Source organism: Castanea sativa, chromosome 5 (assembly GCF_040712315.1).
Source record: "Castanea sativa cultivar Marrone di Chiusa Pesio chromosome 5, ASM4071231v1".
NCBI classification, from domain to species: domain Eukaryota; kingdom Viridiplantae; phylum Streptophyta; class Magnoliopsida; order Fagales; family Fagaceae; genus Castanea; species Castanea sativa.
Genome location: NC_134017.1, coordinates 32,733,783 through 32,744,047, shown reverse-complemented (window position 1 = coordinate 32,744,047; position 10,265 = coordinate 32,733,783). Strand labels below are relative to the sequence as shown.

At 36.6% G+C, this 10,265-nt stretch overlaps 1 protein-coding gene across 1 annotated transcript; it reads left to right on the top strand.

Moving 5' to 3' along the window:
* The first annotated feature begins 4,974 nt into the window (after nt 1–4,974).
* LOC142636882 (putative WRKY transcription factor 40) lies at nt 4,975–7,547 on the top strand. Its single transcript, XM_075811172.1, has 5 exons — nt 4,975–5,340; nt 5,468–5,527; nt 5,969–6,295; nt 6,416–6,532; nt 6,904–7,547. Exons 1-5 carry the CDS (start codon nt 5,275–5,277, stop codon nt 7,264–7,266), a joined length of 933 nt encoding a protein of 310 aa, XP_075667287.1. The 5' UTR covers nt 4,975–5,274; the 3' UTR covers nt 7,267–7,547.
* The last annotated feature ends 2,718 nt before the right edge of the window (nt 7,548–10,265 follow it).

Here is a 10,265-nt window from a genome sequence, read left to right as displayed (position 1 = left end):
AACAATTAGTTTAATCCACAGGATTGAAATTTTTAATGAATGAAAAGCTTTTGAGCAGGACTTTTTGTCAGGGTTTATATTTATTATTATTTTTCCCTAGTGAACAGCTTAGCAACAAGGTGAATTAAAAAAAAGATTAAAAAAAGAGTGAATAATTTTTTAATATAATGCACGTTTTCCACAACTTGTCACAAATTGCAAGTGACAATAGACGCACGTGTTCACCGAAATGGTAGTTCGCCACCTCGACTCACCTACATGTAGTAGGCCGCTTAATCCTAAGTGCTTTTTTTTTTTGCTGGAATCCTAATAAATGCTGCTGACACATACAACAACACAGGAGTTTTTTTTGTTTTTGTTTTTTTTGTTTGTTTGTTTGTTGTGGAAATTGAACAATTCATTCGTTCATTAATATGTGAAAAATCTTGATATAAAACATCCACAGTAGTAGGTGGTGAAGAGTCTTCCATCAAATACATTTCATCACTAATTGTCCTAGCATGTCGAGCTAAAGAGTGTGCAATTATATTACCACCCCTTTTAATGTAGCTAATTGAAGCATATTGCAGCCCACGAACAAGGTGTTGGATGTCTTCAAAGATGTGTCTCAGCAAGGAGTTGTTTTCTGTAGAGCATGATATTGCATTCATCACCAATGCATTATCCCCTTCAATGACCAATCTTGAAAAACCAGCTTCAATGGAGAATTGAATAGCTCTCCTACACGCCAAAGCTTTAGCTTCTGCACTGTTATGAACCAAAGGACCCTTGATCGACATCCCAACCATCACCTCACCCTCTTCATTGTGGATAATTGCCCCAAATCCAAAGCAGATCAGGTTAAAAAAAAAATTGCTACATCAAAGTTCAACTTGTATACTGATGTAGGTGGTGGTGTTCAGGAAATTCTAGCAGGTGCCGTGACTGGTATAGCAGCTAGCTGAATCTGTGATTTTTTGTACTCATTGAGGTAGTCCGGTGATCTTTTGTTCAAACCCCTTGGATCCATCATCTGTCCTCCATGCACCACCTTATTTCTTTGATTCCATATAAGCCATGATTGAACAAGAAACAACTCAAAATCTGCATTAGATAACCTGTCAAAAAGAAATTCAAATAGCTGAATAATATCACATTGGTTAGTTGATCACTTTTGCAGATTGATTGAGCTTCCTGCCCACACATCTTGAGCAGCAACACACTCCCATATAGCATGAACAGTAGATTTCGGAAAAGATTTTCAGCAATGACACATTGGATCTGATATGATTTTTCTTCGAGCAAGGTTGACACGAGTTGGTAGAATTTCATGGCAAGTCCTCCATCCAAAAACCTTAATTTTATTAGGCACCGTAGCTTCCACAACTTCTTCCAAATCTGCAAACCACCAAGACCCCTTGAACTTTCTGCCCAATCCTCTTTTCACATCACCCTTCTTGCTATATAATACTTGGACCTGACTAAATACACTCCCTTTCTATTGTGCAGCCACACCACAAAATCATATACTTGTCTATGGCTCAAATGAATTTTGCAAATAGCTTTAGCATCCTCCCTATGGAAACTAGACATGATAATATCACGCCTCCAACAGTGTGATACCGAATCAATAAGCTCGGACACCAACCACTCCTCACTTTCCTCTTGAGGTGGGTGAAGAATTTTATTAGCTAGATAGTTAGGAATCCATTTATCCTTATGCACTCTAATGGACACGCCATTCCCTACCCTCTAACAACAGCCACTCTTTAAAATTGTTAGTGCAACCACCATACTTTTCCACACATAAGAACTATTAGGCGAGACCACAACATCTAGGAAATGACACCTTGGAAAGTACCTAGCATTGAAACACTGAAAAATGAGTGAATCATGGTCATGCTGTAGTCACCACCCTTGCTTAGCTATCATAGCAAGATTGAAGCTTCTCAAATCCCTAAATCCCATCCCACCATAATTCTTTGGCTATGATAAACTATCCTAACTCTTCTAATGAACTTTCCTCTCATCCCCCACTTGACCCCACCAAAATTTAGCACACAAAGCATTTAGCTCATCACACAACTTCAATGGCAATTGAAAACTCCCATAGCATAAGTGGGAATGGATTGAGCAACCACCTTAATGAACACCTCCTTTCCAGCCTTAGACAACATCTTGCATTTCCAATCTTGCAACTTTTTCCAAACTCAATCCTTTAAAAAAGAAAATGTTTGGTATTTTGCCCGACCCACCAAAGTTGGTGATCCCAGATAGGATTCAAACCGCTCCACCTCCTTCACGCCTAGGACTAACACAATCTCCACTTTTTGACTGGCAGGGGTATTTCTACTGAAAAATACAGATGACTTTTCCATATTAATACGTTGGCCAAATGCACTTGGTGCGGACACAAGATACAAGCCCTCAATTATACGCATGTATGGGAGGAAAAGCAAAAAAAAGACGGCCCAACCTGTGGCCTTATGGATGGAGCCTGTTAGTTATTGGGCTTGAGATTAAGCAAGCCTAAGCATTTAATAATTAGGGTTTCTCTATACATTTTATTGTTAGCTATTTAGCACTTTTTCTGATTATTGTAAGACATTTTTTTAGAAAAATAAGAAAACGTGTGTTTCTTTTTACACTGGTGTCGACTCTAGTTTTTGCTTGGTGTTGATTTCAAGCAGCCCTTAGGTGCTGACTCCTAGGGTTTATTTTGTTGTTTATATGTTCCATTAAAATAATGTGGTTGTCCTACGTCAGCACTGTCATAAGTATGCAAAGCCTCATTGACCACAGCAAACTCACTGTTTGTGGCTTTAATTTGATCATTGTATTTTGTGGGATTTTATTGTATTGGGTTTAGTATTAAGTTGGTGAAGAATTGAGCATAAAATGAAGAATTAGTGGATTTCGTGAGTGCCTTGTTAGTAGCTAACCCATGAAAGAGCCACGTGAGAAGCACATGCTAGAAGCTGAATAGTCGTGCCAGTTTGAAGGATTTCGCGAGTGTCTCGTGGGTAAGGCCTTCTCGCGAGATATCCACGAAACTCTTTGCCTAGACGATTTTTAAGTGTGACTTTTTTATCTTTCACCCATACTATATATACCCTCATTACCCACAAATGTAACAGAGACCATTTAGAGAAAAAAACCCTAGATAGGTTTTCTATAACACACCCCCATCTCTTAGAGAGAGAGCTACTCATCCTTAGTGATATATCATTATAGCCTCTTCTCCTTCCCTCTCCCATTGTCATACCTTGAAAAGAGATTTTTACCTAAACACAACCCACACTTTTTCATAGTGTAGAGAGTGTTTTGGAGCTTGGAAAGTTTTGGGGATTTGCCAAAAGAAACCAGTAAGGCTTGGCAGATGCAATCGGGCGTATTGCGGGATCCTGAAAGCTAGACAAGACATAGTTCCAAGAAGCCTTGTTAGAGTAGGAACTTGAAGGGCTTAGGTACATTGTGTAGATTAGGCTTGGAGGGTCTCTTACTATTCGTGTATCCCAACTTATTGTCTAGTAGATCGATTTACCACTTGGAGGGCGGTGGAGGGGTTTTTCGCCGAGTTCTTCGGTTTCCTCTTTGATAACACACTAGCGTGTTATCTTGTATTTGTATTTCTCTTCCCTACTCTTTTAGCTTTCATTTTACTGTTGTGATTTGTTGAATATGGCTTAGAGTAGTTTTATTATTTGTTCGCTCGCATTTACTCTATTCTGCATTTAGTTTAAGTTAGAATAAAATCAACCGAACCGTAATCTTTTAATTTGGTGTCTAAACAAGCTCTTGTGTTTTAACACAAATTTGAGCTTTCATATATATATATATATATAAAAGTTGAATGGGCAATATCACTGGAAAAAAATGGCTAGTGAATAGTGCAAATTGAACAAAAAAAGAAAAGAAAAATGTAGCTACTACTATAACTTTACGACATTCACACTTTTGTTATAAAAGTGTTGTGAAAAATGTTGTAAATGTAACACTTCTTTTTTCATAATACCTTTATTTTTAGTTGTCGTTAGTTATAGTATGATATTTTATTTTAACCTATAAGAAATTAACACCTCAACAATTGTGATATTGTGACAATTTATTGTATTAATTAACAGCTCTATATAAAAATAAAAATAAAAAATAAAAAAGAGTAGACGGGATGATATTACCCGAAGGACAAAAAAGGGAGCAACGAAATAGTGCAAAGGATTGAATAAACCAAATGACTATAGTGCGCATCTGCGACTTCTATATATAGAAGAAAGAGACATAACTTCCTTAGCATATTTTTTAATATAATAAATAAAAATTGGAACAATAAAATTTTCCCACCACTCGATCATTAAAATCAATTAGAATGAATATATATATATATATATATATATATATATATATATACACACACCAATATTCTCACTAAAAAGAAAAGGAAGCATATAGAATAGAAGAAAAAAAAAATGAAGATCTGGCAAGAAAGTGTGAAGCGCGTAGAAAAAAAGAAGAAAGAGAAGAAGAAGAGTAAGGATGTTGCATGGAACGTGGAAAATGCTTGGAAACGTGACAAGAAAGTATAGGCCCTACAGACCCTACATTATTAAAAAAGTAGAAAGAAAGAAAGTGTCGGGTCAATTTAGAACTTCTCCAGACTTTTTTTTCTTTTTTTTTTTTTGTTGAGAAATAAGACTTTTTTTTCTTATAAAAATTACTTTTCCAAATTTCAATATCTATTACATAGTATAGTACACACCAATACCGCACCCAACCCAATCCATTGTTTTTTTTTTTTTTTTAATATTTTAATTTGATGGTGTGCGAGCTTGACTTTGAAATTTTTTTTTTTTAGTGTACAAAGAATTCTAGTGGCAACCGACACACCTATCACATTCATAAAATAATACCAAATTAACGCACGCCAAACAAAAGCGAACCCATGCAGTAGTACTCTTATCCTTTTACTATAAATATATACTTTTAAATATGCAACTAAAAAGTTCATGCCAGCTCTTCAGCTAATAAAACTCTCTTTCCACCAAGTTTCCTTTAACAACAAGTTGATCTTTTTTGGTTTATATATATATGCTCTTCCATTAGGATCACTTGGCAGAAATTCTAACAATTTGAACACTTCCTCACACTTGAAAGTTGTGACTTGGTCTGGGTTTTTTGTTGAGGATTCTGTAATTACACAGCTTTATCTCTTTTGGTCAAACTAACTTGCATCTTCTGGAAACTTGGGTTCTGGGTTTTGCAAGAAGATTTGGTTGGACTAGTTCGAACTCGACGGCTATGGATTATTCTTCATGGAGAAGAAGTACTTGCTTGGATCTTAATGTTAATGTTGCTTCTGTACCGGTACGTACGTGTGGAAAATTTAATCTGGCATTCCCAGAAGCTAGCTAGCTCTAGCTCTTATTGACATCATATTTACTTGAATTCATAAACTGAGAAGTTTCTTTCTATTTTTTTTTTTTGGTTCCAGAACGAAGAGATGGAAAGCAATTTTATAGACTTTGAAAGGAAGCTCTCAGTTAAACAAGAGGTTGGTTCATTCTCTCTTTTCTTTGTTTTTCCTTGTGATTATGTTTTATTTATTTATTTTATTATTCCTTTTGTGGCTGTCAATTGAAGGCTATGAAGTAGAAAGATAAAAGTGAATTTATATTAAGTTATTGGCCTAATGAAAATGAAGTTGAGCAAGGTTCATGCGACTCCAGCAAATAAAATTGAGAACTTTTCTTTTCCCCAACAAAAATGACATTGTTTAATGTTGCTTCATATGTAGTGCTACTTCATTGAAGTCACTAAATGTTAAACCAAAATTACTACTGAAACTTGATTTAAAAAAAGTATTTCTTCTATGAAAATGTTGCTCTTAATTAATTGCACTGCATGTCTGAAAATTGTTTTGGTACTATATTCCACCTTCAATGTTTTAAACTATATTCGGGGTGCTAAAATTATTATGCTTAATTATGTTCAGACTGGTGCTTTGGTGGAGGAATTGAGTCGAGTGAGTGCAGAAAATAGGAAGCTAACTGAAATGCTAACAGTGATGTGTGAGAACTACAACGCTTTGCGAAGCCAGTTGATGGATTATATGAGCAGGAACCCCGAAAAGGAGCTTAGCCCCTCAAGGAAAAGAAAGTCTGAAAGTAGTAACAACATTAATAATAATGCCAATGGAACTAATGGCAACTCAGAGAGCAGCTCAACTGATGATGAATCATGCAAGAAACCTAGAGAAGGGACAATCAAGGCAAAAATCTCAAGGTCTTATGTCAAGACTGAAGCATCTGATACTAGCCTTGTAAGTTATTTACTCACATAGATCTATATATTAATATATATCTCTCTCTTTTTTTGGCCGGCCATGCATATAGGGCGTAAATTAATTTACATGCTTTACTTACTTTCCATGACTTTGTAGGTTGTGAAGGATGGATATCAGTGGAGGAAATATGGACAGAAGGTCACCAGAGATAATCCCTGTCCTAGAGCTTACTTCAAATGCTCTTTTGCTCCAAGCTGCCCCGTCAAAAAGAAGGTGAGTGATTATATTCAAAACCATGTTTCCCCTAATTTATGATTATCTAAATTGTTTTTCTCAAAAAAAAAAAAATTAGCACATCTCATCCAACTCACATATATAGATAAATAATCATGTCGCTAATCAAGTCGCTAATCAATTCTCCCTTAAAATATAATATGGAAAAAGATCATCTCCATTTGAAATGGATCAATTTCGAAATTTAGATCAAATTAAACAAAAGTGCATTCTCTGACATATCATTTAAAGTTTTTTGAGACATCTAAAGATGAATACAAAATCTTTTTTGACAACATGTTTCCCATTCTGTTTTAATAAAAGTATTTAGTAGCAATCTAAAGTGGCTATGGTTAAATTTGGCTGTTCAGGTACAAAGAAGTGTGGAAGACCAATCAATTTTGGTTGCCACCTATGAAGGTGAGCACAACCATCCTCATCCTTCTCAACTTGAGGCAACATCAGGCTCCAACCGCTGTGTGACCCTTGCATCACTCCCCTGCTCAGCCTCTCTCAGCTCATCTGGCCCAATCCTCACTCTTGAGTTGACAAAATCTAAATCCAGTACTAATGACATCAAACCATCAAAACCCAAAATTGATTCACCGGAAATCAAGCAGTTCTTGGTGGAACAGATGGCTTCATCATTGACAAAAGATCCCAATTTCACAGCAGCACTTGCGGCAGCCATCTCAGGAAGAATGTTACACCAAAATCAAACTGAAAAATGGTGAATGTCCATAAAGAAGTTACACATCAAGCATTCTGTAATGTCATAGAACTATTTCTAAGATTAGCTAGGATGTTTATGTAAATACAACAATCGAAAAGTGAGAAAAAAAAATATATTTGGAACTTGTATTGTTGAATTTCCTCTAACTGAGAGGAATGTATTTTTCAAAGTAGGACTGCAATTTCAGAAGATTAACCACGAGGCAATCCAAGCTCAATTGAGCTATACGCTTTGATCTATGCAGTTTCATGAATGAGAATTAGAATCAGAACCTTGGAAGTATATTAAGTGGGATTATTTGGTCCTGAGTCTAGGTACTGAGTTTCTGCCCATCTTATGTTATGAGCCCCTCTCTGCTAGGATTTAAGGAATTGTATGGTAGCTGAATTTGAGGATGCTAGGCCTTCAAGAATAGAGAAGGGAAGAGATGAGTGATAAGGAAGAGTAGAGAGGAAAGTATAAGAGTGGAAACAACAATCTTCTGTATGTGTTTATACATACACACCTTAGGCTTAATACCCTCAATAGCTACAACAATAACCACCACCCTAACTGCCATAACCACTCACAAGCACAACTGTATAACTGCCTTGCCAGCTGGCCAATCCTACCCATCATCCTAACTAACTAGCTTGGTTAACTAACTCAGATACAATGCCAATGTTAACTAACTCAGGTACAATGCCAATACAGCCCAATGCTACTCAATGGTTAACCCTAGATATACTCTAGTACAAGTATATACATCATAGTACAGGTATACAATGACACCTAAGCAATTACAATACACTATGACATAGCTACGGTGTGTATTTCCAGCAACACCACCACAACGCCACAGCACCCCAGCATCAGCAACACACGCATGTAGTGGCACCACAACAGCTTAGCAACTCAGCAACCCAACGTTAGCAGCTCATAGCATCTCAACATACCACACACATTCCTAACAATTCCCTCCCCCTTAAAGTACCTTGCCCACAAGGTGTAGAAACCTTTGCTGAAGATCAAACAAATTCTCCCAAGTGGCATCATCCTTGCTCTCACCATGCCACTGTACCAGCACTTGAGTGATGAGTTTGCTCCTCAACTGATGAGATGACAGCCAGAATTGACACAAGTTTAGGTGAAAGAACCATGTTTGCATTCATAGCTAGTACGGTAGTCCTAGGAAGCACATGTTATCCCAATTTGGCCTTTAGATTGAAAACATGGAATACAGGATGAATGAGTGACCCTTCAGGTAAATCAAGCTTGTAAAAGATTTCTCCAACCTTCTGCAGGACCTGAAAGGGACCATAAAACTGAGGAACCAACTTCCCTAACTTCCTATATTGCACAGAGGTCTGCTTATAGGGCTGTAACTTGAGGTAGACCCAATCTCCCACAGCAAAAGACCTATCCACTCTCTTTTTATCAGCAAACCATATCATCCTCTCTTCAGAAGCAGTCAAGTTGTGTTTAAGCAAGGACAAGAGCTGCTACCTATCCTTCAACAACAAATCAATAGCTTCCATTCTAGTAGTGCTTGGTACATAGTCCATGACCTTAAGGGGAGGATAACCGTATAAAGTCTCAAATGGAGTGAGCTTAAGAGAAGTATGGAAGTTTTTGTTAAATCAAAACTCAGCCAATGGAAGCCAATCAACTGAGGAATGAGGTTTGTCTGCAGCATAAGCTCTTAAGTAATGCTCCAAAATCTTGACAACTTCAGTTTGGCCATCAGATTGAGGGTGATAAGAGGAGGACATAGCCAACTTAATGCCTTGTAATTTCATCAATTCTTACTAGAATTTAGAGGTAATGACAGGATCTCTATCACCCACAATGGTAGAAGGCATACCATGCAACTTGAAAACAAATTGGATGTACAAGTTAGCTACCTTAGCAGTAGTGTAAGGGTGAGATAAGCGAATAAAATGAGCATACTTAGTGAGTCTGTCTACCACAACAAATACCATGGTCTTCATTTGGGACTTGGGTAGACCTTCTATAAAGTCCATACTCACATCAAGGCAAGGTCTTTCTGGAGTGGTTCAAGGCTACAACAACCCAGCAGGGAAGTAAGTCTCATTCTTGAGCTTTTGACATACATCACACTCCCTTAATTATTGTTTCAAGTCCTTCACCATACCAGTCCAATAAAATTCCTTTATGAGTCTATGGAAGGTCTTCAAATACCTTAAGTGACCCCCTAAAGGACTATCAAGCACCTACTGCAACACTATTGCTTTCAAATCCCCAGTATTACTTCCCAAATATAGTTTGCCTTTATAAAACAATAAGTAATTACAAAGAGCAAAACTTGAGGGAACACTCTGCCTAGATTGAATAGCTTGAATGATTCTTTGGACAGTAGGGTTAGTGACATAGCTAGACTTGAGATCATGGAGCCAAGTAGGAGTGGGAAAAGAAATTATACACAAGGTGCCAATTCCAACAGTGGAAGGTTTTTCAGTAGCAGCCAATGTGTCTTTGCTTGCTTACTCCCAAGTGCAGGAAATTGTAGCAATATAATTCTCGGGGTACTGAGGTTGAACCACAAGGAGCAGGGTAAATTTAAAGACAAAATAATTAAATAACAATTTAGGTGAAGAAGAAAAGTACTTTTTCTTGGAGATTGTTAACAAGAATAATAATAAAAGCCAATTTAAATCAATAATGTAAATACTAGAGCATCGGGATGTTTACCTATATCGATATGAGATTCTTTGTGATCTACGAAAATATATATTTCGTAATTGATTGTTCTTATACAATTAAAAACTTGTGATTTGGTTGAATTGAGACAATTTAAGAACGCATGATAACCTTCATTAATAATGCGGTTAGAAAAGTTTTCAGAAAAATCAATTCACTTTAAAACCTGATTTCTATTTGAAATTATTAGAAATTCATCTAAACAATAAGAAAAACATGATTGAACTTATTTAAAGCATGGAAGAATGAATACATCAAAAGAAATCTAATTAAACAATCAAATATATTGTTGATAAAATC

Coding starts and splice junctions, on each gene's coding strand:
- LOC142636882 (XM_075811172.1), top strand. CDS start 5,275: ATGGATTATTCTTCATGGAGAAGAAGTACTTGCTTGGATCTTAATGTT. Junction 5,341..5,467: donor TTAATGTTGCTTCTGTACCG/GTACGTACGTGT, acceptor TTTTGGTTCCAG/AACGAAGAGATGGAAAGCAA. Junction 5,528..5,968: donor AGCTCTCAGTTAAACAAGAG/GTTGGTTCATTC, acceptor AATTATGTTCAG/ACTGGTGCTTTGGTGGAGGA.